The sequence below is a fragment of the Micromys minutus genome (assembly GCF_963924665.1).
Source record: "Micromys minutus genome assembly, chromosome: 32".
NCBI classification, from domain to species: domain Eukaryota; kingdom Metazoa; phylum Chordata; class Mammalia; order Rodentia; family Muridae; genus Micromys; species Micromys minutus.
Window position 1 is genome coordinate 14,116,426 of NC_137967.1, and position 24,577 is coordinate 14,141,002.

General features: G+C 51.7%; 1 protein-coding gene across 1 annotated transcript; it reads right to left on the reverse strand.

Moving 5' to 3' along the window:
- Positions 1-6,940: 6,940 nt before the first annotated feature.
- Positions 6,941-23,274, reverse strand: DMKN (dermokine; the record flags this gene model as incomplete). The annotated part of the gene is made up of 20 exons (XM_080909131.1): positions 6,941-7,186; positions 8,148-8,195; positions 8,314-8,337; positions 9,598-9,666; positions 10,414-10,461; positions 10,564-10,611; positions 12,085-12,129; positions 12,696-12,752; positions 16,158-16,205; positions 16,601-16,648; positions 16,783-16,842; positions 18,247-18,294; positions 20,530-20,580; positions 20,744-20,800; positions 21,189-21,233; positions 21,709-21,921; positions 22,081-22,131; positions 22,330-22,386; positions 22,479-22,655; positions 22,897-23,274. 19 exons carry the CDS (start codon positions 23,272-23,274, stop codon positions 8,148-8,150), a joined length of 1,572 nt encoding a protein of 523 aa, XP_080765257.1. The 3' UTR covers positions 6,941-7,186.
- Positions 23,275-24,577: the final 1,303 nt, after the last annotated feature.

A 24,577-nucleotide genomic window follows, 5' to 3' on the forward strand; every position in this document is an offset into this window, starting at 1 on the left:
TAACGAGTCACTACTCCACGAATGGACGGAAGCCCCGAGGGGCAGCCGGGTAACAGGTCTAAAATCTCCGGCACCCGAGTGATTATTGTGATTACCGTAGGAGGCCCCAGGGCTGCTCCCTGGACATGCAAAGCCAGAAGAGAGAGAAGAGCCACGGCTGGAAGAATTGGGATCTTCATGGTGTCCGTTTTGGGGTGCTCTGAGGCGGGGCCTCCCCAACAGCTCTTTATATTAGCAAGGAGGTAGCTATGAAAAGGAGTGGGGTCCCCACCCTAGTGACTCATCCCCAGATCATGTCGCCCACCCCTGGGGCTCCGGGAGGAGGAGGCAGACACTGTTCTCAGTATATCTTTGATTTCTCAATTCTCATTACTCCCCAGGCTCTTGCAAGGTGAGGCTGCCGTAGGTCTGTTCCTACACAGGGTAATGGGATGGAATCAGGTTGAGCCTGTCCCTGTAAGACCTGGCACCCAAGCAATCTGTCCTTCATCTCTTTTTCCCTCTCAGTCACTCTGTGTCCCCCACCCTGACAAATCCATCTAAAGCCGTTGGGCTGGCATAAGGCCTTCAATGATGCAGACTCCACCTGCCTCTCCAGTTTACTTCTTTTTCTCCCCTGGTACTGGCTGGATGACTTGGACTCCTTTACTGATCATGACATTTCCTCCTCCGGGCATCTGGCCAAGCCTTTCATCTTCCTCCTTCCTCCCTTCCTTTCTTTCCTTGCAACTTTGGCAATAGGGTCTCAGGTAGCCCCAGCTGATTGACAAGGACAACCTTGAACTCCCGAGCCTTCTCCTCTGCTTCTAGGTACTGAGGCAATTCACATGCATCCCCACAGTTGGCCAAACTGTTCCTTCATCCTCTTCTCCAATTCTCAGAACTCAACCTTGTTGCTCCCATTATCCCTAATTTCTTAGGTCTCATTTATATGTATATTTTGTGTGTGTGTGTGTGTGTGTGTTATATATGGATGGGGGGTACACACACACACACACACACACACACACAGATATCCAAGGCTCTCTAGCCAGGCTGGCCTTAAACTTATTTCTTAGGTCTCATATATACTCATATATATCTATATTATGTGTGTGTGTGTGTGTGTGTGTGTGTGTGTGTGTGTATGTGTATGGTGTGTATATGGATTAGGGGGGTATACACACACACACACACACATACACACACACACACACACACACATATATCCAAGGCTCTCTAGCCATGCCCCAAGGATGACCTTGAACTTCTGACCCTCCTGCCTCTGCTTCCTGCTGAAACATTACACTGCTACATCTGCTTTATGCAATGGTGGGACTCAAACCCAGGGCCTTGTGCACATTAGGCAAGCATTCTATCAAGTGAGCTATAGCCCCGGGCCAGGCACTGTGTACTCACTAACCCTCTTTCTATCCACCACACCATGCCTCACACACTGCAGTGGAGATTAGGAGCATTAGAACCGCACCCATCCCCTGCTCTAACTCTGTGCTTTGCTCTCTCAGACCCGGACCCTGCATATTATCCAGCTGTTGCCCTGGGATTCCACACAGACGACTGAGGAAGACAAGAAGCAGGAGCAAATGTCCCAGAGACACCCCCCCCAAGAGGACCAGAGCTGCCCTGACTGCCTAGCACTTGTTCTGTGTCCCCAAATAATCCCGTTTCCCACCCCACCCTGAGCACCTGAGTGGGATCACCCCAAAGTGACAAAAGAACCTGATGACGAACTTCTCTGCAATGAGGTCCAGATGGCCCAACCGGTGTCACAGGCCGGTGCTGGGACAGAGACGAACACTGTCCTGCCAGAGAGTCGCTTATCTGAGGGTTGGGTTCCTTACCCCAACTTGAGGCAACAACACACACACAGTAGGCAGGCCTGGGGTGGGAGGAATCTTGTGAAGTCCAGAGACTGGTACTGCAGTCCCCGCTGCCCTACATCCCAGAGCCCTCTTTAGCTTCACGAAGCCTCTCCCAAAGGCCCAGAGCATCTTCCATTTTGCCCAAACCATAGGAGAACACAGCCTTGGGGAACTCCCTTCTCCCATAATGACCATGTGACCATGGACATCACATTCATCTGACACTCCTGGAGGGGACGGAAAAGAGAATAAACAGCTGGTGGAGAGTGCCTGCCCTAGGGTTTTCTGGAGGACACGGTTTTTTGCCGGCAGGTAGAATCATTCTGTTTAACTTAATTAGCAGTGCCTGCAAAGCTCCCAGGAGAGCCAGTGATAGAGAGCGGGCAAGTGAACCAGGCTCTTGAAGAAGTGGAAGAACCAGACAAAAGAGAACAGATATTATGCAAATCGGCTCCATTTAGACATGCTAATGGCGGAATCCAATTTCAACCCCAACTTGATATGCAAGCTCGCCTACTGGAGCACAGAGCCAACACCAAATACCACCCTGGCATCTCCACCTGGCCCTGGGCTCAGCTCTGTGGCAGGGCTTTTGTAGCGTATTGAGATCTCCATAATGGTTTGTTTTTGTTTTTGCACACAATGATACCAATACCATTGCCCATCCTGACTTTGCGGCAGGCCTTGTGCTAAATATTCTGAGTCCATGATCTCATCGAGTAATCAGAAGTCCAGGGAAGCAGGCACTATAATTACCCACATTCTGTGGGTGGGGGAGCCATGGCAAATATGAAGGTTAAATAATTTAGTAGAGGTCTCACGGCTGGTGTCTCTCTCTCTCTGTGTGTGTGTGTGTGTGTGTAGGTCAGCATGAAAGCCATGGAATTCCAAGACCTGAGCTGCGTCTCTGATAACCATTACTCCATAATATCCCTCAAAGGGCTTTAGCATTTGTATGAATTAGGCCCTTGACCTGAAGGCACAGGGCAGACTTAATAGCCCCCTTGGCCAGAAGAGAAGGAACTAGCCAAGCAGAGCTGAATGCCGATCATCCCAGGTGCTCCAGAGGCTGAGGCAGGAGGATGAGGCTCAAGGTCTACCTGGGTTACTGAGTGAGTTCAAGGCCAACCATAGCAACCTAGTGAGATCTTGACTCCAAAGTGATAGAGGGCTGAGGATGGAGCTCAGGGGTAACGCAGGGGCCTGGGATCCAGCGGCCAGGGGGTCTGGGTGTGGCTTGCATGTCCAGGCTCCGAGTTCAATCCCCAGCACTGGACAGCAGCACGGGAGTAAGCAACCCATGCTGGCACTCGGCAACTGCGTGTGGGACAATGAACCCACAATTACTTACTGCAGTTTCCAGATGTTTCACCTAGGAAACTCATCTTCCCACATCAAGCTTGTCTTTGAAGGTAATATTCTGGCTGAGTGTGGTGGCCATCGGGGCCTGGAGAGCTCGAGGCCAGCCTTGACTACGTAACAAGATCCTATCTCAGAAAACAGACACAGCTTTTAATCAACCAAAGTCAGTCCTCTCGTCCGGACCCCAGGTTTGTGGCTGTAGAGACGAAACGCCTCTAAACACAAGGTGGTCTACTCAGGTGTTCAGCCGAAGGAATTCTGATCCCTTGCAGAGGTAAAGGCTGGCTGCACTGGCCTGATGACTTGTCTCCATGGGTCACCTTCCAGAGCATTTGAACGCCGTGTTTATTTTATGGTGCTGGGAGTTGGACCCTGGGTTCTGTACAGGCTCAGCGAGGCTCTGTTACTGAGCCACATACATCCTCAGCTTTTTAAAAATTCTACAAGTATTTGTGTGTGTGTGTGTGTTATGTATGTGTGTGCATGCATGATGTATGTGATGTGTGCATGGCATGTGTGTGGTATATATGTGTGTGGTTTATATGTGTGGTGTGTCTGGGGGGCATATGTGAGCATGTGGTATATGTGTATGTTGTGTATGTGTGTGCATGATGTATGTGGTGTGTGCCTGGCATGTGTGTGATATATATGTGTGTGTGTTTTGTGTGTATGTATGGTTCATGTGTGTGGTGTGTTTGGGGGTGTGTGTGTGTGTATGGTCTGTGTGTGTGTATGGTCTGTGTGTATGTGTGTGTGGTGTGTGTGGTATGTGTATGTGTGGTATATATATAGGGTTGTGTATTTGTGTGTGTGTGTGTGTGTGTGTGTGTGTGTGTGGTGTGTGTGTATATGGGTTGTATGTGTTTGGGGGGTTCTGTGTATATATGTGGTGTGTGTGTCTGTGTGTGCACACACACACACAGATCAGAAGACAACTTTGAGGAGCCAGTTCTGGCTTTCTCTGAGCCAAGCCATCTTGTCAATTCCTTTTGCTTTTGAAATGGGGTGTCATTTAGGTTCTTAGACCAGGGGCTGGAGAGAGAGTGCTCAGTAAACTGCTTGTTCATGGATCCCTAGAATTGATGTATCTGCCTAGCAGCGTGGATTCCTGGGCTTGCCATTTCTGGGCTCAATGTTGTCAGCCTCCCTAACCTACTTAATAAGCCAGTGAGAGACCCTGTCTCAAAGTCAAAATGGACGGCCCCAAGAGTGTCTCCTGGCCAACACTCAGACATGAGCATGCATATGTGTTGCACCCATGCATGAACACTCTCTCTCTCTCTCTCTCTCTCTCTTTCTCTCTCTCTCTCTCTCTCTCTCACACACACACACACACACACACACACACACACTTCCCAGGCTGAACGTTCCATCCACCTGCCCCAGCCGTCCAAGCAACTGGAAAGATAGGTTCAGCCGGGATAAATTTCCAAGAGTGACATTTTATGTTGAGTACTGGTCTGGGTGTCCCTCTCCATACCCCGGCCTTCCTCTACCCACAGAGGGTGTCTCCCAGGATTCCCCTCTGCTTTGAATGAATGCAGAGTGATGGGGGTCCCACTGACTGTAACCACATCTCTAGGTCTAGTTATTTCTGTTCCTCCACGGAGTACACCAGTAAACCTCTGTTTTCTCACCACCTGCCCCCACCCCACTCCAAATGTGACCGAACTTGAATGTGGGTAGGAGGTGAGGCCCAGCCCTGATTGCTACATCATGACATGCTCTGGGACAGAAGCCAGCCTCGTGGGACACCAGATACTCAGGGACATCAGGGACAGATGGGGGAATCCATGGAGAAAGGAAACCCAGGGTCTCAGGAGAGGGTGCGGGCAATTAGAATCAGAACGGAGGGAAGTCCCGGGTCGGGTCCCTTAGGGCAGAGGATCACCACACTCCCGGAAACCCAGCATCACAGCAGGCCCTCCTCCCACTCTGGTAATTGACTGCCTCCACTCCTCCCCGGAAGACTTCCTGATCTGTCCCACCACTGAACTCCAATCCCTCCTCTCATTGGGTAATTCATAAATATTTCTTGAGTAAGATGCTTTGGTTCTTGGAGGAGGGCGAGAGCCACCTAGTAAAATAAACAAGCCTGGGAGATGGTAACAGTTGTGAGGGAAGACTACCTAGGGCGGAGCCTGAGAACCAAGAGTTATAAAGAAACAGAAAGGTGATACCTGTTGAGGGTGGGGAGAGATTGAACTGGACCTGGTGCCTGAGGCAGGAGCGTTCTGAGTTCAAATTCTGTACTACAAAGCAGAATGGGCAACTCAGCGGAGAACCTATCTCGAAATACAGAGGAGTGCCTGCAAAATGGTTCAGTGGGTAAAGGCGATTGCCGTCAAGTGTAATTATCTGAGTTTGAACCCTAGCATCCATGCAGTAAAAGGAGAGACTTTACTCTAGCGAGTTATATCCTCTGACCTATACACGCTCGCGCACGAACAGACATACACATATACTAAACATAACTCCTAGCTCCAGGTAAGCTAGGAGGAAGGGACCGCCGCCCGTTATTGGTTGTCTGGCCCCTTACACCAGACAACCTCAGGTTAAACTCGAAAGGACCAGGAACATCCCTGTAAGAGTCTGGAGACATCTTTATCCTATTACTCGGTCCCAGGAGACTGGCAGGGGTCCTGGGTTCCCAACAGGTTCCCAGTCCCATCCACACAGCAGGCAGGACACATTGTCACACTGTCTCCCCTGAGTCCCGGTCGTCTCGGGGGACGGCCTCTCGTCTGCCCCCATGTGGCTGTGGAGAGGTATTGCAAGGCCCTCAATACAAAGGAGTGGACCAGAATTTCTGGTCCGAAGAAGTAGGCTTGGTCAGGTGACTTTTTGAGTCAGTTTAGGGCCAGGTTTCACTGATTCACGACTTAAAGCCTTGCGTGTTACTAAGACACACGGCTGCCAAGGGCTTGGTGAACTTGAACACAGCCCAGGACTCATTTGATTCGGGGTAGGGTTTCTTGTCTTGCTTTTACTTCCTGCTCCCATCCATGGATATCGGGGGCGGGAGGACCGTGAGCGGGGCTCCTACATTTGGGCACCCTATATCAGTTCCATGAAACAGAACTTTCTGGCCCTGTCCCAGGGGCTCCTCAGCCTGTGCCCAGGGCCTGTGCCTCATGCAGTGGTTCCTAACAGGATAGTTCCCTGCCTGCCTTCCTCAGGGTCACAGCAGCTGTTACATGACAAGGTAGTGGCTTTGGCTCCCCTTCATCTGCCAGCTTCCTAAACACTGCTGGTCTGCATCCAACCATGAATGTATGACATGCCCAGGTATGTTCTCTACCGGTCTGTCCTGCCCAATCCCTGTGTGTCTGTCTTCACCTCCAGGACCGGTCTGTTGTTTTGAACAGCTTCCCGACTCCCATCTGTTTGGAGCAGTCGCTGTTTCAGGCTATCAAAACATCTGTGGTTACTAAGTGTAATACTGTAATTCATACGCTAGGCAAAACTTGTGTTTGCAGACAGAGAAACTTGCAGGGAGCCAGCAACTAGCTGATCCTGGGTTACCGATCCTAAGCCCAGGCCTCTTCTCTCCCCAGCTAACTGCATCTCTCACCCACCAATCCATCTTTCCACTCCCAGGCACCCAGGTCATATTGAATAAGGAGTCAAGAGTCTCCGGGGGGGGGAAACAAAGAGTCATGTTTTATTTCCACAGAGAAACCCCGAGAGTAGGAAGCTCCTGCTGTGTGGTCCCGAGGACTTCCAGTCACGTAGGGAAGAAGAGGTGAAGAACTGTCTGGTTATCCAACAAAGCTCATTAGTCTCCAAGACACCACAGTTGAACGGGGGAGAATGAGGACAGATAAACCAGGTCCCCAGGTGAGATGACAGGCATGTAATGCCCAGGTAGGTCGGCCACATCAGAGAGGACTGTGGGTAAGGACAGTCAAACTTCCTAAAGGCCTGCGTTCGTTCCTGAGGCAGTGACTAGAAGGAATGTTCTAGAAGAAAAAGAAAAGCGGGGGGCGGGGGGATGATAGGACCCAACCACTCTTACACAGATGGAGCACAAGCCCTTTCATAAGATTCCTGGTTCCAGTGGCTTCTTAGAGTCCACCCCCACCCCACCCCCAAGCTCCCCCCCCCACCACCGTCAGCCTCAGACCCTCACTTTTACTCCTACATCAAACAAATGTTGTGGGCTCACTGAGGTACCAAACAACTACTTTCTGGGCCAGGCATGGAACAGCTCCTGTTCCACCAGCCCCCAGGGGGCTAAGGCAAGAGAATTAGGAGTTTGAGGCTACCCAGAGCTACACACACACACACACACACACACACACACACACACACACACACACACACACAAAACCTGTTTCAAAACTACAAAGCAAGATATAAACAAGAAAAACAGACTTTCTTCCTGGGGGTCTTTCTCAACCATGCCTCTGAACTTTCGCCTCCTGACAGTTGGCCAGGCTTCTCATTAGTTCTGAACCTTTACAGTTCCCTCTCTGTTTGCCCTTAACCCACCATTTAGTCATATACGACCCCCCATGTGTCTAAGGATATTTTCTTTGTTCATTTGGGGTTTCTTGTTTTGTTTTGGGTTTTTTGTTTTTTTTTTTTTTTTTTTTTTTTTTTTTGTTTTGTTTTGTTCTGTTTGTTTCAAGACAGGGTTTCTCTGTGTAGCCCTGGCTGTCCTGGAACTCACTCTGTAGACCAGGCTGGCCCACAAACTCAGGGATGCACTGGCTTCTGCCTCTAGAGTGCTGCGATTTAAGGCCTCTCTGCCACCAGGACCGCCAGCCTTCTAGGCCTTTTTCTATGGAGTCTTTCACCACACCCCACAAAGCGGGTGCAGTACACACCCCAAGGACACCTCCATCCAAGCAAATACTCATCTCTCTCAACTTTCTGCTCCTGGCCCTCAGCCTTGCCCGGTCCACTCTTAACACTTACCTACCAAAACTTCAGCCACTTCAGCAGGCCAGGCTGTGCCCGGGAAGCCTATGGGGGGGGGGGGACAAGGGGAATGGATGAGTGGGCACCACACTGTCACCATCCCCCTCAGCAGCCTCGGGTCCCCTCTGCCTCGAGCTGCGTCCTCTCAACCTCCCGTACTCACCGAGGATGAAGGTGTGACTCCGGCCTGAGAAGAGAAGATCAAAGGTCACAGGAAGCCATGGCGGCCCTTTCTAAACTACCCCTTGGCCTCAGGCTCCCCAAGGTTCCTCATGATAAGCCAACATTATCAGCGAAGTCCTTCAAGGTGGCTGTAGATACTCTGCGGTGGCCTTACCCTCCAGAGCATACATTTTATCCGGGATGATACTGAATATGGCCAGACACACACCCGGAGTAGAGGAACGGGGAAGGAGACCTCTCCTACTTAGGGATAGGTAAAGGTCAGCTACACACACAAGCCAGGTGAAGCCTCTGCCCCTCCTCTTCCTCATCAAGTTTCTCATTTGTGTCTTGGTGTTTTCCAGGTGCTGAGCAGTGGAGCAGAGTCTCACACACAGTAGGAAGTTTCTTACCACTGAGCGGCATTGTTGGCCTTTATATTTTGAGACCGTAAGTTGCCCAGGCTAGATGTGCGCCCTTATGATCATCCCCCTGCCTCAGCCACCATCCCCACCTCAACCCCGAGTAGCTAGGATGGTAGGCCGTGAGTAGCCTGGATGTAGTTTCTCTTATCTCAGAAGAACGTTCTGAGAAACGGAAGGAGGTCCCCGGGCCGGCTTTTCCGTGCGAGACACACTGGTGTCTAACATATTCACTCTCTGGTCTTATTATGTCTATCACCTTATTTATGTCTTGGCTGGCTGGTTGGCTGGCTGATCGGTTTGCAATGCTAGGAATGGAGCCCGGGGCTTTCCTCTGTGAGACAGGCACTCTACCTTGAAGCCACACCCCTAACTCCTAAGGTTGCCTTTTTCCTGTTTGTTTTTTTTTTAATATTATTTTGTATATGTTTATATTTGTGCCTCAGTATACATGTTGGGGCTCAGAGGACAACCTAAGGGGGTCAGTTCTCTCCTTCCACCATCTGAGTCCAGGGGGTCCATAGCAGGCTTTGAGGCTTAGCAGCAAGCCCCTTTCCCCTCTGAGCCACCTCACACCCCCAAGACCGTTCGTCGTATCTGCAACTGCACAAAACAAACCTCTCAAGTCTCTTTTCTTCCCTGTTCTAATTCCTTGGGGGCATGAGGCCTTCAGTTCCCCACCAACCAGCAGTCCCAAAGCCTAGCATCGAGGATGTGCTAGGACACTACCCTCCACTCCGGCTGCTGCCCCACAAAGGGCGAGAGCATCGCCCCATGGCAAGCCTCCTGTGTTGCCCAGGTTTCTCTCCTGCACCTGCTTCCTAGCTGCTGGGGGTAGGAAACAGGGTTTTCTCAGAACTCACCTTGGTGGTGGTCTTGGCATAGTATTGCCAGCCGTGAGTAGGGTTCACCTGTGCGTTGCTGTAGTAGTTCTGTGGGAACAAAGAGGCATGGGGTGCAGAGAAGGGCGAATGTTGTTTCATCAGCTAATAAAGGCTCCGCTTCTGTGCCCTGACAGCTGCTTCCTTAGAAGCCATGCTTTGTCCTTCCATGTAATGGGGGCTTCCTTTCCTGTTACCCCACAGGGTAAACTGAAACTCAGATCCTTCCTCCTCCCTTTCCTCCTTCTCCCTCCTCCTCTCCCTCTTCCCCCTCCTCCTCCTCTTCTCCCTCTTCCCCCTCCTCCTCCTCTTCTCCCTCTTCCCCCTCCTCCTCCTCTTCTCCCTCTTCCCCCTCCTCCTCCTCTTCTCCCTCTTCCCCCTCCTCCTCCCCCTCCTCTTCTCCCTCTTTCCTCCCTCCTCCTCTTCTCCCTCCTCCCCCTCCTTCTCCTCTTCTCCCTCCTCCTCCCCTTCATCCTCCTCTTCCTCCCCCTCTTCCTCCTCCCCCTCCTCCTCTTCTTCCTCCTTCCCCTCCTCCTCCCCCTTCTCCTCCTCTTCCTCCCTCTCTTCCCTCTCCCCCTCCTCCTCTTCCTCCTCCCCCTCCTCCTCCTCTTCCTACTCCTCTGCCCCTCCTCCTCTTCTTCCTCCCCCTCCTCCCCCTCCTCCTCTTCTTTCTCTTCCTCCCCCTCCTCCTCCTGTTCCACTATCATCCCAGCTCCTCCAGTGTGACATGGGAGGTGAGGACAGGAGACAGAGAGGGAAGACATGGATTTAAGTCGGGGTCAAGGGAGGATCTCTTACCTTGGATGACTCAGCTGACAGATCTTGTCTTGCTTCGGGCTGAGAAAACTGTCCATGGGAGGAAGGAGAGAGAATTTCAGATCAGCTAGCTGTGAGAATGGGGTCTCTCATGAGCCCTTCCAGGGGGAGCCTTCGGACAGAGAGACTCACCTGATCAGCACCACCTGCCCTCTTCTGCAGAGATGACAGATCTGAGCCCTAAAACGGAGTCAGAAGCCGTGGTCAGCATCGCCACGATCCTCCATGCCTTGCCAGGCCTTCCAAAGCCGGCACACTGTACCGCCTCAGCTCCGCCTCCTCGCAGGGAGGCTGTGCTGGGTGCCTATCTCACCCTACCCCTGGAATGGTCCCAGCTCAGTCCAGTAGGACTGGAGGATGCCAATGGCCCAGATAGATATAGGACACAGGTTTCCACACTCTGGGCTGGGGAGCAATGGTGGAAGGCCCAGTTTGGCAACAGCTCCACCTCCACACAGAGAAGCTCTGAGTGTTGATGTTGCTAGAATAACAAAGGAGATGACCCCACACAGGCCTCTTAACCCCAGCCAGCCATGAGCCTACACCAGCCCCTGCTGCTCCCTCTAGGCCTCTGAATCCTGCTCTACAGATGCTATTCGCCATGAGGTCCTTGGGGCTCAGTGATTAGGATGGTTCCCAGCAAAGGGGAGACCGCATGGAAACATTTAAAGAAGCCTGCAGTGCACACCCTACAGTTCCTTCATATCTGATGGAGGTCATAGGATCAAACCTACACTGAGCCACGCCCCCAGCCCCACTGAGCCACGCCCCCAGCCCCACTGAGCCACACCCCCAGTCCCTCACTGGGGGGTTCTAGACCGGGGCTCCACCACTGAGCCACATCTCCAGTCTCCAGACACTTGAGTCTTAGCCCCACCACCACCTTTGGCACTGAGGTCATAAACTGGCCAATTAAAGGCCTCTAGACCCTTTATTTGGTCTTCTTTATTTTTTTTTAAAGTTGCAAATGATTTAACATAGAATTTCTAACTTTTCTAGTAAAAATAAAAATGCACTGTAATCACTCTGATCCTACATATGTGTGTAAGGAACTCAGACAACCTCACCTCAGTTCTGGTTCCCAAAGGCCACTAGCCACCAACGCTGAGGTGTGGCTTTCTATCCAACCCAAGACCCAGCTGTGCAGGCTCTAGACCTGCCCGAACTTGACTTAACTTCCTGATTCCCCTCGGCTCTCCTCCCCGATAGCCCCTTCCCATCACTTGAGAGCCCACCCCAAGTCTTTCCATCTTATGGTCCCCCCTCCCCTCACTTTCCCTTGGTACCCACCCAGCTGTGGCTGTCTCCTCGCCAGACCACACCCAGCAGGATAAGCAGCAAAGCAAAGGCACTGACTGGCTTCATGGTTCTGCTCTCATGCAGTGAGCGCCCCAGCCTCCTGCCCTGGGATTTTATTCTCGGGAGACCCCTCCCACCCCAGTCCTCCTTCCTTCTGTGACTCATAGCTTCCCTCTCTCTCCCTCTCACTCCACCCAACTCAGGGTTACGCAAACCAAGGAAAGAGGGAAGGGAAGGTGTCCTCTGTCATTAGGGACAGGAAGAAACTCAGCAAGCCATTTGTCAAGGGCTGCCAACCCCCGAGTCCCTAGAGCCAGGATACTATATCCCTAGAGCTCTACCCAAGCCCTTTACCTCAATCTGTTTCCAGTTGAAGTAAGGAGTGTTGCGTTTGAAATTCTGGAAGGAAAGAGAGACATGAGAAAGTGCCCAGAGCGTCAGAACTCAGCAAGAGAGATGATCACACCCCGGGCAGGGTGCCAGGAGGCTGCAGGGAGGGCCAGGTGTGGTAAGAACATTTGGGAAGTTGAGGGTGCTTGAGTTTGAGATGCTGTTGGGGATAAAATTTAATGAGATGACCTATCTCAAAGATAAAGAGAGTCATAAGGCATAGCAGTACACACCTAGGATGCCGGGCACTCAGAGAGGCCAAGGCATGAGGACTGTGGATTCCAAGCTAGCCTGTGTTGCATAGAGAATTCAAGGCCAGCCTGGGCTAGCTAGCAAGTTCAAAGCCAGCTAGAGATACATAATGAGATCCTGTCTCCAAAAAAATGTGAAATAACAGCTTAGCATGTGTTCTCTGTTCAATCTGCAGGACTGCAGAAATAAAACATACACCCCGTCCCCCAAAAGAAGGGACAATGTTTGTGGTAGGTGGGCTGGGCGTCTTTGAGGGAGACATTGGAGCAAGGGGACATGATGGCCAGGATCCTCCGGTCTTTGACAGGTGGGAGTTCTCCTACCTCCCAGAGTCTGCGGAAGTACAGTAGGGCCCGGGTGCTGGGAGATGGGAGACGACCCTGTAAACAAAAGACAGGGAATAGGTTATCAGGGAGCCTGCCACTCACTGCTGGCCTAAAGCCCGGACTCCTACACTCGGCTCCTTTCAGCCTCCAGAGATACCTTGTAACTAATGCATGCAAAGGATACTGGGAATCCCCGGGGACACCAGAACCTGGAAACAAAGACTGGCTACAAGTCTGTGCAGTGTGGGGGCCCAGCTCTGGATTGTCCGGATTCTTCTCCTCGACACCACACAACTGTCACAAACCCCTCAGGACCCAGGGCTACCACAGTGACTGACAACATCTCCCCCCACCCTGTTCTAGGACAACAGTGGAGGCGAAGAAAGGAGCAGAGACCAGCAGTGTGGGGCAGCCACAGTTTATTTCCGGGGAGAAGGATGAGAGTTAGGGGTGAGGGAATGGTGGGACTCTCATGTAGCCGGTAGCTCCTCATCTGGAGGTCATGGTTTTCCAGAGCTCCCCTTGTTGTCCTGAGCGGAGAAATGGGCTCTAAGAGGAACCTAGAGCAGTGGGTGTCTCTGGGAGCAGTGGTCAAGGGTGGGCTAGCAGGGAACCCTGCTCTCAAAATCTCCTCCCAGCAAACCAGATGTTCCAGCTTGGGCTAGGGCCCCTCCCCTCTCCTCCTCCCATTGGCTAAAGGGCTCAGCTTCCTCATCCCCCTTCCAATAGGAAAGACTAGAGCTGGGTGCCCTATTCTGCCAGCAGTACCTACTCCCTTCTCCCTGACTGACCTGCTGAAAAGCCAGTTTCCATTGATCCTAACTACCTAGCAGTCCCAGATGGGCAAAAATGCTTGGTCATGTGTGCTGCCCCTGGTGTACTGCAAGTCTGTACCCTGGCCTCCTCTGGAGTCTTGAGTAGTCTCCCCCGACCCCCACCACACAGGACTTTAGCAAGATGGATCACACCACCAGAAACAGGTTTTTGAAAAAAACAGACCTCTCGTCCAGGCATGGGATGGTACGTGCCTGGAATCCAAGCATTCAGGAGGCAAGGGCAGGAAAAGCTCAGGTTTGAAGTAATTCTGGGCTACCTAGTAAATTCAGGGCTAACCTGGGCTACATTGGAAGGCTCTGTCTCAGAGTTAAGTAATAAAGTACTTAAATAAAACAATTTTTTTTTCATGTAAACCAGAAACACGCTGCTGCGGGGAAACCACGCATCTCTTATTCCTCGCCTCAGTCCTCAGAGGTCAAACAGGCTTTCCTGGTGTCTAGAGAGTTCTCCCCTTCTCACCATGGCCTACTTTCCCATAAAGACCCCAAGTCCTGGGAAGGCTGTCTTAGGATAAGGATTAAAATTCCAGTCAGGCGGCTGGAATCCTTAATGGGCAAGGTCAGAGTAGCCACCAGAGAACAATAACCTATACCACAAAGTAAGGCCACTCTGTCCCATGAAAAGGTCCCAGACTGGCCAAATATTTCAAGATAAGCCAGGCACCTAAATTAAGTACCAAATTTTAAACTCTGGCAAGTAATTCCTATTCTTATTTTTAAACATGTCTTGGTGACTCTTGAGAAGGCCACCCCATTGCTCAAGTGTGTACTGTCTTTTCTTAACAACCCCCAAGTTTCCCAAGCCCACTATGTCAGGCCTGTTAATCCAGCTACTCAGGAGACTGAGAGGCAGGAGGATATACTGAGTTCAAGGACTGCCTTGACAACTTAGCGAATCCCTGTCTCAAAATTAAAAGTGAAAAAGCATGTTAGGGATACAACTCAGTAGTACTCACCTGTCTAGAATTCCCCAGGGAGGGGCTGGGGCGTGGCTCAGTGGTAGAACCCCTGCCTAGAATCCCCCAGGGAGGGGCTGGGGGCGTGGCTCAGTGGTAGAGCCCCTGCCTAGAATCCCCTAGAGAGGAGCTGGGGGCGTGGCTCAGTGGTAGAGCCCCTGCCTAGAATCCTCCAGTGAGGGGCTGGGGGCGTGGCTCTGTGGTAGAGCCCCTGCCTAGAATCCTCCAGGGAGGGGCTGGGGGCGTGGCTCAGTGGTAGAGCTGTTTGTGTAGCCCTAGTGAAGCTCTGGGTTCAATCCCCAGCTCTATAAGGGATTAGGCAGACTGAGCAGGCATGATCCTAGAGAATCCAGTGAGTGGAGTCACATGCACCTACAAGGACCTATGAAAATTGACAAACCCAGAGAGACAAGGAAAATGGCCAAGGTAGTTGCTGTCACCAGATGTGGGACATCACAGGTGTTGGGAGTGTCCCTGCTCACATATAATCATAATTAGGGCAGTGAAATTCTTTCTCCTCCTCCCATCCTACCCTTCCCTTTCACAGTGGATGCCTCTGGCCGGAATGGTTTGACATCATAGTAGCTTTTGGGAATTGAGAGGATAAAGAACAAAGAAAAGCCCAGACCCCTCAGGCAGACACCATGACCATGGATGACAGAAGTACCTGTTTGGACCACTTTTTTGTTTGTTTAAAGCAAAGTTGGAGTTTATTTTTACTTAATTAGGTATGTGTGAGTGTACCTATATTAGTCTCTTTCTCTGTGTGTTGGGAGGAGGCCAGACGAAGGCATTACATCCCCTGGCATTGGAGTTACAGGCAGTTATGAGCTGATATCATATCGGTGCTAGAATCTGAAATCAGCATGTATCTTAAACTCATAGCCATTTCTCCAGCCCTATCTTTGGTTTAAAAAAGTAATTTTCTTTCTAGTGCTTGAGAACGAAGAGCCGGACAAAGTACACTACCAGTAAGCCACGCCCCCAGCCCTCCCTGGAGGATTCTAGGCAGGGGCTCTACCACTGAGCCACGCCCCCAGCCCTCACTGGAGGATTCTAGGCAGGGGCTCTACCACTAGGCCACGCCCCCAGCCCCTCACTGGGGGATTCTAGGCAGGGGCTCTACCACTGAGCCACGCCCCCAGCCCCTCACTGGAAGATTCTAGGCAGGGGCTCTACCACTGAGCCACACCCCCAACCCCTCACTGGGGATTCTAGGCAGGGTTCTACTATGAATTTCAACTCAGGCATTCACTGGTGGGTTTAATTTTGAGATATCATCTCCTTAAATCGCCCAAACAAACTATATAAACTAACTCTGTAGTCCAGGTTGGCCTTAACCTTGCCAACCCTGCTGCCTTTTCTTTCCAAATTGCCAGAATGATAAGGCTGCACCGTTGCAACCTCAACTGGGGCTATGGATTCGTTCACCTGTTCCTTTACATTGAGATATTAACAGCATTCGTCCCATCGGCTCATTCTCAGCTCCCAGGAATTTCTGGGCTTACCCTCCCTTCCCAGGTCCCCCCACATGAGACCTGGTTTTATTTGAGCATTTGCCTAAACACCTTCTCAGTGGCTACCACGGCTCTGCCCCTGCCTCAGCACAGAGATGTCTAGCTCGCCTCTGCTCTCAAATCAGCAGTGCGCAGCCTTCCAGCCCTTACCTTGTTAATGGCATCCCAGTTAATGAAACCCATCTTGGATTTAAAATTCTGCAGAGAAAACAAAGATATAGTTTATATCAGATCATGAAAAAAAAAAGTTTGATTTTCCTTTTGTTCTCTTTTTGGGGCCAGAAAGAGTTAAGGGCTGAGCTGGAAAGGTCATGAAGTGGATAAGAACCGAACGCTCTTCCAGAGGCCCTGGATTGTTCACAATATTTATCAGTCCAGTTTCAGGAGATCTGATGCCCTCTCTCAGCCTCTGCTGGCACGGTACACACACACACACACACACACACGCACAATGCACATACATAGATGCCAGCAAAGCATTCATGTGCATAAAATAAAAAATACTAAATTTAAAGGAGGCTGTGGCTTCCCCTCGGGATGTGGAGGACTGAGGATGTGGTGTCGCTTCTCCAAAGCGAGCTTCCGGAACTCACCTCCCAGAATTTGTCAAAGTTGAAGGGTAAGGAAGATGCATCGGAGTTCTAAGGAATGGATGAGAAAAGGGCAGGAGGTTACGAGTCCATTTTGTGAGCAAGAGGCAGAGGTGGGAGATGTGGGTGTCAGGAAGGAAAACGATAAAATATGCCCGACACCCTGATCCCAGAAATCCACTCACCACAGTGTTGAGTTCGCCGATAGCTTCTTTTTGAATGTTGCCACCGTTGGACCCATGCTCCTGTGTAGAGGAAAGGAAGAGACATGTTCAAGGCTCATGTCCGCTGCCAGACAAGTCCTGTCGGTCTATCTCAGGTCTACCCATCTCCACCAGTGGCCCTGCATCTCTCTGTAGCCCTTGTTCCTTTCTCTCTCCCACACCGGAATTCCCACTTCAAAGACAAGAGTGACTTCAACAACATGGCTGACTTAGACTCTTGAGATGTGCGCTCGCCATGTAGCCCAGGCTGGCCTCAAACTTGGAGCAATCCTCCTGTGTTGGCCTCACCCCAGATTTACAGGGATTAACACTGCTCCACCACCATGACTGACTGCCACCTTCAGAGCCTTGCCTCTGCTTTCTTCTGCCCGCCCCACACGAATACCAGTGGAGATGATGATGGATAATGTGTGGCCCTACTGTGTGCCCCCCACTACACCTTATTTTGCCATAGGACTTATTTGAGATGACTGCATTTTAACAGGAGTGGTCAGCAGGAAGTATCAGGCTCTATCTGCCTCACTGGAGCCTGGACCTTGGTTTGATTATGATACAGAAAAGTGTACAGTGGTTGAGAAAGGTGGGGAGGAAGTCAGAGTTTCTGGACACAAAGAGCCAATGGACTTGCCTGAAAATACATAGATAAAAATGGCACACCTGATCTTTAACCCCCATCTTTATGCCTAAAGTTCAGCGACTTTCCCCTTCTAGATGCTTACCTATTAAGCACAATTAAATGTACATATGTAAATACACACACCTATATGCATATTCCCTTGATCCCTTTGGGGGTAATTACTGGGAATTGAATCTAAATCCTCACATATGTTGAATAGGGACTCTACCACTGAGCTACACCTCCAGCCCCTCACTGAGGAATTCTAGGCAGAGGCTCTACCACTGAGCCACGTCCCCAGCCCCTCACTGACGAATTCTAGGCAGAAGCTCTACCACTGAGCCACACCCCACCCCCTCACTGGGGGGATCCTAGCAACTGTTCTACTTCTAAGCTGTGTTAGAGTTCTTCTTTACTTTTTAAGGTAAGATTTCTCTGAGTTGCCCAGACTGGCCTTAAACACACTCTGTAGACCAGGCAGTCCTTGAACTTGTGGTCCTCCTGCCTCCTCCTCCCCAGTAACTACAACTCCAGGTGTGACCTCCAGGCCTGTATCTCTGTCCTTCTGTTACTTCCTTCTCATTTCCCACTTGCCTTCAGTATGGCTCTGATCCCAAACGGAAACAGGAAGGGAAACAGTGGCCGAAGAGGGGAGGTAGATCCCAGTTACCACTTTGGTTTCCTAGTGGTCACCCGGCAGTTTAAGAGCCGTGTACAAGGAGAGGTAAGTACTTTTGTCTCTTGGTGTCCCCACCTGCTCTCCACAATCCCTTCTGCTAAGCTGCCCTGGCTGGCTGTCCCTTGCTCACCTGGTAGTCATGGGAGCCCCCAAGGAGATGGCTGCTTTCTTTGCTTTCCTAGGAAAACATAGTAGAAGTTGGTGGGAGCAAAGAGGGCAGGACAGAGGGGTGCACGGATATGAAGGGACCATGGGCAGCACCTTTCGTCTGTCATGTCTTCCCGCCTGTCACATGCGGGCCCGCTGACTGCTTACACTTATAAATCTCTCCCTGTCTGACAATATTCCCTTCTCCAGAACACGGTGGGAAAGCACCATCGTCACTAAGTCATCCGATTCCTCCCCTGGCCAGGCTCAACGGACACAGGCAAGAAACTCAGGCTGGGCTGGTCTCTGCACTGGGCAGAAAGGGAGTGGCACCGGTGAGAACGGGCACACTGCGCTCCACTCAGCCACCTCCTGGGTTAGAGATCAGCAGCTCCATTGTCTTTTCTCATGCCCAGAGCTAGCAGTAGCCTTGGCCAGGATGTGGGGATACCTGCCCTGTTACTGCTGCTACTGAAGATTAGTGGCTACTGTACTCTCTGTGAGCAGGGTAGCTCCTCCCCTGGGAACTCTAGGACTTTCCCATTCTCTCTTGAAGTACCAAAAAGAGGAAAGGGTGAAAAAAAGAAAAATGGCAGAGACCATAGAAGAAAAATGACACTATTGTTGACAGTCTTCTTCTTGTTCTGTGTTTTGTTTTTTGAGACAAAGTTTCCCTGTGTAGCCCTGGCTGGCCTGGAAAGTCACTGAGATCCACCTGCCTCTGCCTCCCAAGTGGGATTAAAGTCTTGCATCACAAAGCCTAGCAGGCCCTCTGTGTTCTTAAAGCTGATTTAAAAATAAATAAATAAGGAACAAGAGTTAACAAGGTAAAAGAGTCACTCTTAAAACCTGAGGACCCATAAAACTTGGCACCCTAATATACAAGTTCTTTGGAGAACTGTCTCTGTTTAGCCACACACCCTCCACCCCCCACACACACAACACATCCTATTTTCTCCCAATTTTATCTTGCTCCCTGCCCAGTGACCCCTGCTGGCACCAAGACCCAGCCCAGCAGCCTCAGCATCTCCAGGAAAGGGATGAGAAACTCAGAATTCCAGCCCCACCCCAGATCTGCTGGCTCAACCTGCATTTTGCACAAGACCTCTAGGTGTGGACCTGGGTGTCACACTTACTCAAGCAGCGTCACTTCGGGTACTGACCCTAGTGCCCAGATTTCCAGAATAACTGGAAGGTGTGTGTGTGTGTGTGTGTGTAGTGTGTGTGTGTGCGTGCGGGCACTTAGAGTTCAATGGGTTCCAGTCACTGGCCAGGGATGGGACATTTAAAATAGGCTGATGAAATACTGATGGTGGGCAGAGTGCTGCACACTTGTAACTCTGGCACTCACAAGGTTGAGGCAGGAGCCTCGAAATTCTGAGGTTAGCCTGGACTAGAGCCTATCTCAAAAATAAATAAATAAAATGAAACCGGACTAGTTTACACACGGCTTCGTCACAGCATCATCCGAATATACAGCAAAAGCAAAACATAATGCATAGGAGTTTACCATCAAAGTGTAAGGGTCGTTTGGGCTACATATGGAGTTCAAGGCCTTAGTGAGCCCTTATCTCAAGATAAAAACTTAAAAGAAGCTGAGCTTAGTGATTTTCCCCTGTAATTTCAGCACTTTTAAGGCTGAAGGCAGTAGGATTGCTATGGGTCTGAGGGCAACCTGGACTAACCCTGTTATTGAGAACTTGTTTTGAGAGAGAGAGAGAGAGAGAGAGAGAGAGAGAGAGAGAGAGAGAGAGAGAAAGGAAGGAAGGAAGGAAGGAAGATTTTGTTCCACGGTAGAACACTTTCCTAAAATCCAGCACTAAGAAGCTGGAGTAGGGCAGGGGGCAAGCTGCTCAGTGGTAGAGCCCCTGCCTAGAATCCTCCAGTGAGGGACTGAGGGCGTGGCTCAGTGGTAGAGCACCTGCTCTGGGGGGTGTGGCTCAGTGGTAGAGTGTCTGCCTAGGATGACCAAGGCCCAGGGTTCAATTCCTGTTAGCACACACAGACTCCTCTCTCTCTCTCTCTCTCTCTCTCTCTCTCTCTCTCTCTCTCTCTCACACACACACACACACACACATCAGAAATGAAGGAATGTTGTCCTGCTGTCCACTGTGACTTCAGAGACCTGAGATTTTAGGGGTCTCTGTTTGCTACCTTCCTTGTCAAGTTTGGTTTCCCTCCCAGGCTGCACGGAGGTGAATGTCAGTTATGAGGCTGAGCGGAGTAGGCTCCTGCCCCTGTACCTGTGAGTTTGTCCATCTCTCACCTGACTCCCAGATCCTCCGGCCATGCGCACATCATTCCCTGGGTTGTTACACTGTAGGGGAAAGATTTTTTTTCTCCTAAGTCTCCTGAGGCTCTGCAGTCCCAGCCCCACTATGACAGCGGTGTGCTCAGCACCTCTTGGAGACAACAATGCTACCATGTGCAGCCAAGCCCCATCCTTGCCGGCTCTTCCAGCATCTCCGGTCTCCACTCACCTCAGGTTTGTTTCCACCACCACCACCACCTCTGCTGCCGGAAGACGAACTACTTCCCTGCAAGAAAAGAATAGTCATAATGAATCTAAAGCGCATGCAAAGCGACCCAGGAGCTTCCAGCCACCTCTCCAGTCTCCCTCCTTTCTCCGTCTTTGGCCACACACACACACACACACACACACACACACACACACACACACAAGAAGTTGCCGCTGGGGCTGAAGAGATGGCTCCGAGGTTAAGAGCACATGCTCTTCGAGAGGATGTTCAGTTGTCAAGATTCGTGCTGGGAGGCTCAACATTTTGTGATCTCCAGCTCTAGGGGATCCACCAACCAGTCTGGCCTCCATGGGCACCTGCACTCATGACCTACGTACGCGTATATACCAATAAAAATTAAAGAAGCTGCCACTAGGGGGCAGGCTGGGCTTGTTCCGCCTCTTACCCTGGAGACCGAATAGCCCTCATCAAAATTAGACGTTTCCAGTTCCTGAATGGAGAGAGAGGGTAGTCTCAGACTCTTCACATAAAGCCACTTGCGACTGGCTTTATTTATTTGGGTTTGTTTGTTTTATTGTTGTTGTTTTGGTTCTCATATAGCCCAGGATAACCTTGAAATCACTATGCAGCCATGGATGATCTTAACTCCTGACCTTGCCTCTACACGCGGGAGCTAGGATTACAGGAGTCATCTTGGCTTATGTGGAACGGGGGGTGGAACACGGCTTTAGTACATCCCAGAAAAGCACCCTCCACCACTGGGTACCAGCACCAGCCTCCTGCTTTGACTGGTACCATTCTCAGACCCCTAAGGAAACTCATGTGGCCTCTGAGTTCCAACACTCTTTCTCTCCTTCACTGTCACTGAAGCCATTCCCTCTAGCGCTGTGACAGCTTTAAGGGAAACCCCAGACCCTGTGTGCTTACCACCAGGACTGTGATCCCATCCTAAAGAAGAAACTTACCCGGGACCCAGATCCGCCATTGCTACCACCACTGCCGCTGTTGCCGCTGTTGCCTTGGCCACCACTGCCGCCTCCGCTGTTGCCTTGGCCACCACTGCCGCTGTTGCCGCTGTTGCCGCTGTTGCCTTGGCCACCACTGCCGCCTCCGCTGTTGCCTTGACCATTACTGCCTTGACTGCCAGGGCCACCACGACTGCCACCATTGCTGCTTCCCTAACGGCCAGAAGAACAGAGCAATGTCTAAGGACAGAGCCCTCACGATTGTCTTCCTTGTCCCCTTACAGGGCCCTGCATAGTTTCGCCCTCCCCTACCCCCAGAAAGCTGTGCATCCCGCCTTCCCAGAGCCAAACCACAGGCCGCACTCCTCTTACCCCAGAGTTGCTGAAGCTTTCGTGGGAGCCAGAAGATGGGGGGTTGGTACACTGTAGATGGAAGGGGACCCCATGAGGGCAGAGATGTCAAAACTACCTCCCCCGGCCAGACCTCTGTTGCTGCCTGTGACTTGGCTTTCTTTCCCCTTTCTAGTTCCCTCCCCTGGTCTGTGACCTCCACCCCCACCTCCCCTTTTCTCCTCATCCCTCCCATTCAGTTACACGGACCCTGTCACACGTCTACCTTACCCCTGAGTTCTGGTTGCTGCCTCTCACTGTCCCATAACCAGGCTGAGCCACAGCCCCCTGCAGAGAAGGGGGAAACCGAGTTTAGAATCCAGAGATAAGGAGGGGTGGAGAGAACAGGGCTGAGGAACAGATCTGGGTAGTGACCTTACCTGGGCATTGGTTTCATAGTCAAGTGGCCTGCCATCGCCACCCTGACCCACAGAGCCACCCAGAGAGTTAGTTCCATAGTTGGGTCCTGAGGCCCAGGGTGTCCCTTGAGCGCCAGGATTGCCCTCGCCTCCAATACCACCTTGAGAACCATACAGGCCATGGCCTCCAGATGTCCCCTGCAAAGACAATACACCCACCCTTAGTGTGACTCTGACAATCACAAGAGAGAAGGAATCAGCCATCAAGGGGAAAAGGATGGGGGGGGGCATGCAGGAGAGGGAAGATTCATGACAGCAAAAGAAACTGTCCCAGACAGCCACCAAGGAGCCATCTCTTCACCCTTTGATCCGTTGCTCAAGGTTCTTGACCCAGCCACACCCAGCCCCCATCTGCACACCCAGCTTCCCGGCCACTCACCCAGGACCCAGCGTTGTGGACAGCGTCAACCCCTCTGCGAATGACATCCTCAGCCTGTCTGCCAATCTCTTCCCCAGCGTTCCCCAGATATCGCGCTGCTTCCCCAAGCTGGTGGTTGAAAACGTCACCTCTGCCCCCCATCAATTCGGAGCCACCTTCCTCTCCATGCCCCTGGCCCAGGGTATCCTGGATTCCAGAGCTGGCTGCTTCTTTAGCTCCATGGCCCACGGCCTCTCCAATTCCATGGCTGATAGCATCTCCTGTTCCATGGGCAGCACTTGCCCCTGCGCCCTCCCCTCCACTGTGTAGCGGGTTGGCTGCCCCGCCACCCAGACATAAGGCCAGCAGGAGACAGGCCAGAGACCCTTGTAGCTTCATCTCTGCCCAGCTTCCAGTCTCCCCTAAGGATCTCTGCAGCCCAGTCTATGTGTTCCCTTCTCAAGACCTCCTGTCCTTCCTTCCTTCCTTCCGGTATTCTCCCTTTCCCAGGACCCACAGCCTTCTCTCTCTGTTCCCAGACTCCCCTGCTTTCCAGAGCCTTCCTGCTTGCCACTACCCCTTATACTGTAGGTTGGGAAAAAGTAACAGGGCTGGGCCACCTAAGATCCCTCCTCCGGTGACTCAGGGCCTATCCACAGATAGGATAATGAAGTTTAATTGTGAGTGAGAGCCCGGTGTTGAAACAGAGAGCGCTCTCCAGCGGGCCACCAGGGAGGGAGGGGACAGAATAAGATGAGACGGATGCAAAAGTATTCCAGTTGCCCAACCCCAGGAATTTGGGGCGCAGGGTGGGGACAGGAGCATCTGAGGAGATAGGTGTTGCTGTCTTCTGGAGGCGGCAGGGTGGGGGTACCAAGGAAACAAGATTCACAAACAAGTGAGACCCCCCCCCCAGGGTATACAGAAAGCAAAGCCACAGGACAGAGGACCCATCCCTGGCATGCTCAGGGGCACGCAGACTGGAGAGACATCGTTCCCATGTCCCTCCTGGCATGCCTCTACCCACAGCTGCCTGTCCTCACACATGTCCACGATGTAATTAGACATTGGGAATTCTGGGGCTGCCAGTAAGTTCTGAGGCTCTGGGGACCCTGGTTTGGCTGGAGTGGCATACCTCTGTTAGTGGCGAAGAAGTTCAGGAGCCCTGGGCGGAGGAGCAGGGGAATTGGGCGGGCCAGCCACCCTTAGGGGAAGAGTAGGCGGGAAGAGCAGGGGAGGGAGAAGCTGACCCAGACACCCATCCTGTTTACCTGCATGGAGGAACATGTGTGCCTGTAAGAGCTCACAGCCACCGTGCTGCTGTTTGCTTATCACAGGGCAGCCCTGTGGAGGAAGGAGGGATCAGTACAAGATCACCCCCCCCACACAGTCACACACTGGTACTTGTGGCCCTCACCACCGGTCACGGTTCCAATGGGGAACCCAGGCATCTTCCTCATATCTTGTCCCTGTTCGACAAGTGTGACTGCTTCTCTGTTCCCAGGAGCCCTGGGTCCTCCCACTTGGAACCAGCTTGTAACACTGGGCTTCATCACCTAGTTAGGAGGGACCAGTTTCCATCCGCCTTTCTCAATGTCTCTCAGTCTCTCCCCACCCCAACACCCGCACCCCAACTTGTAGCATTTAACACTTCTCTACATATAAACACCATTCCTGATTGTGCCCCATTCCACCTCCTCAC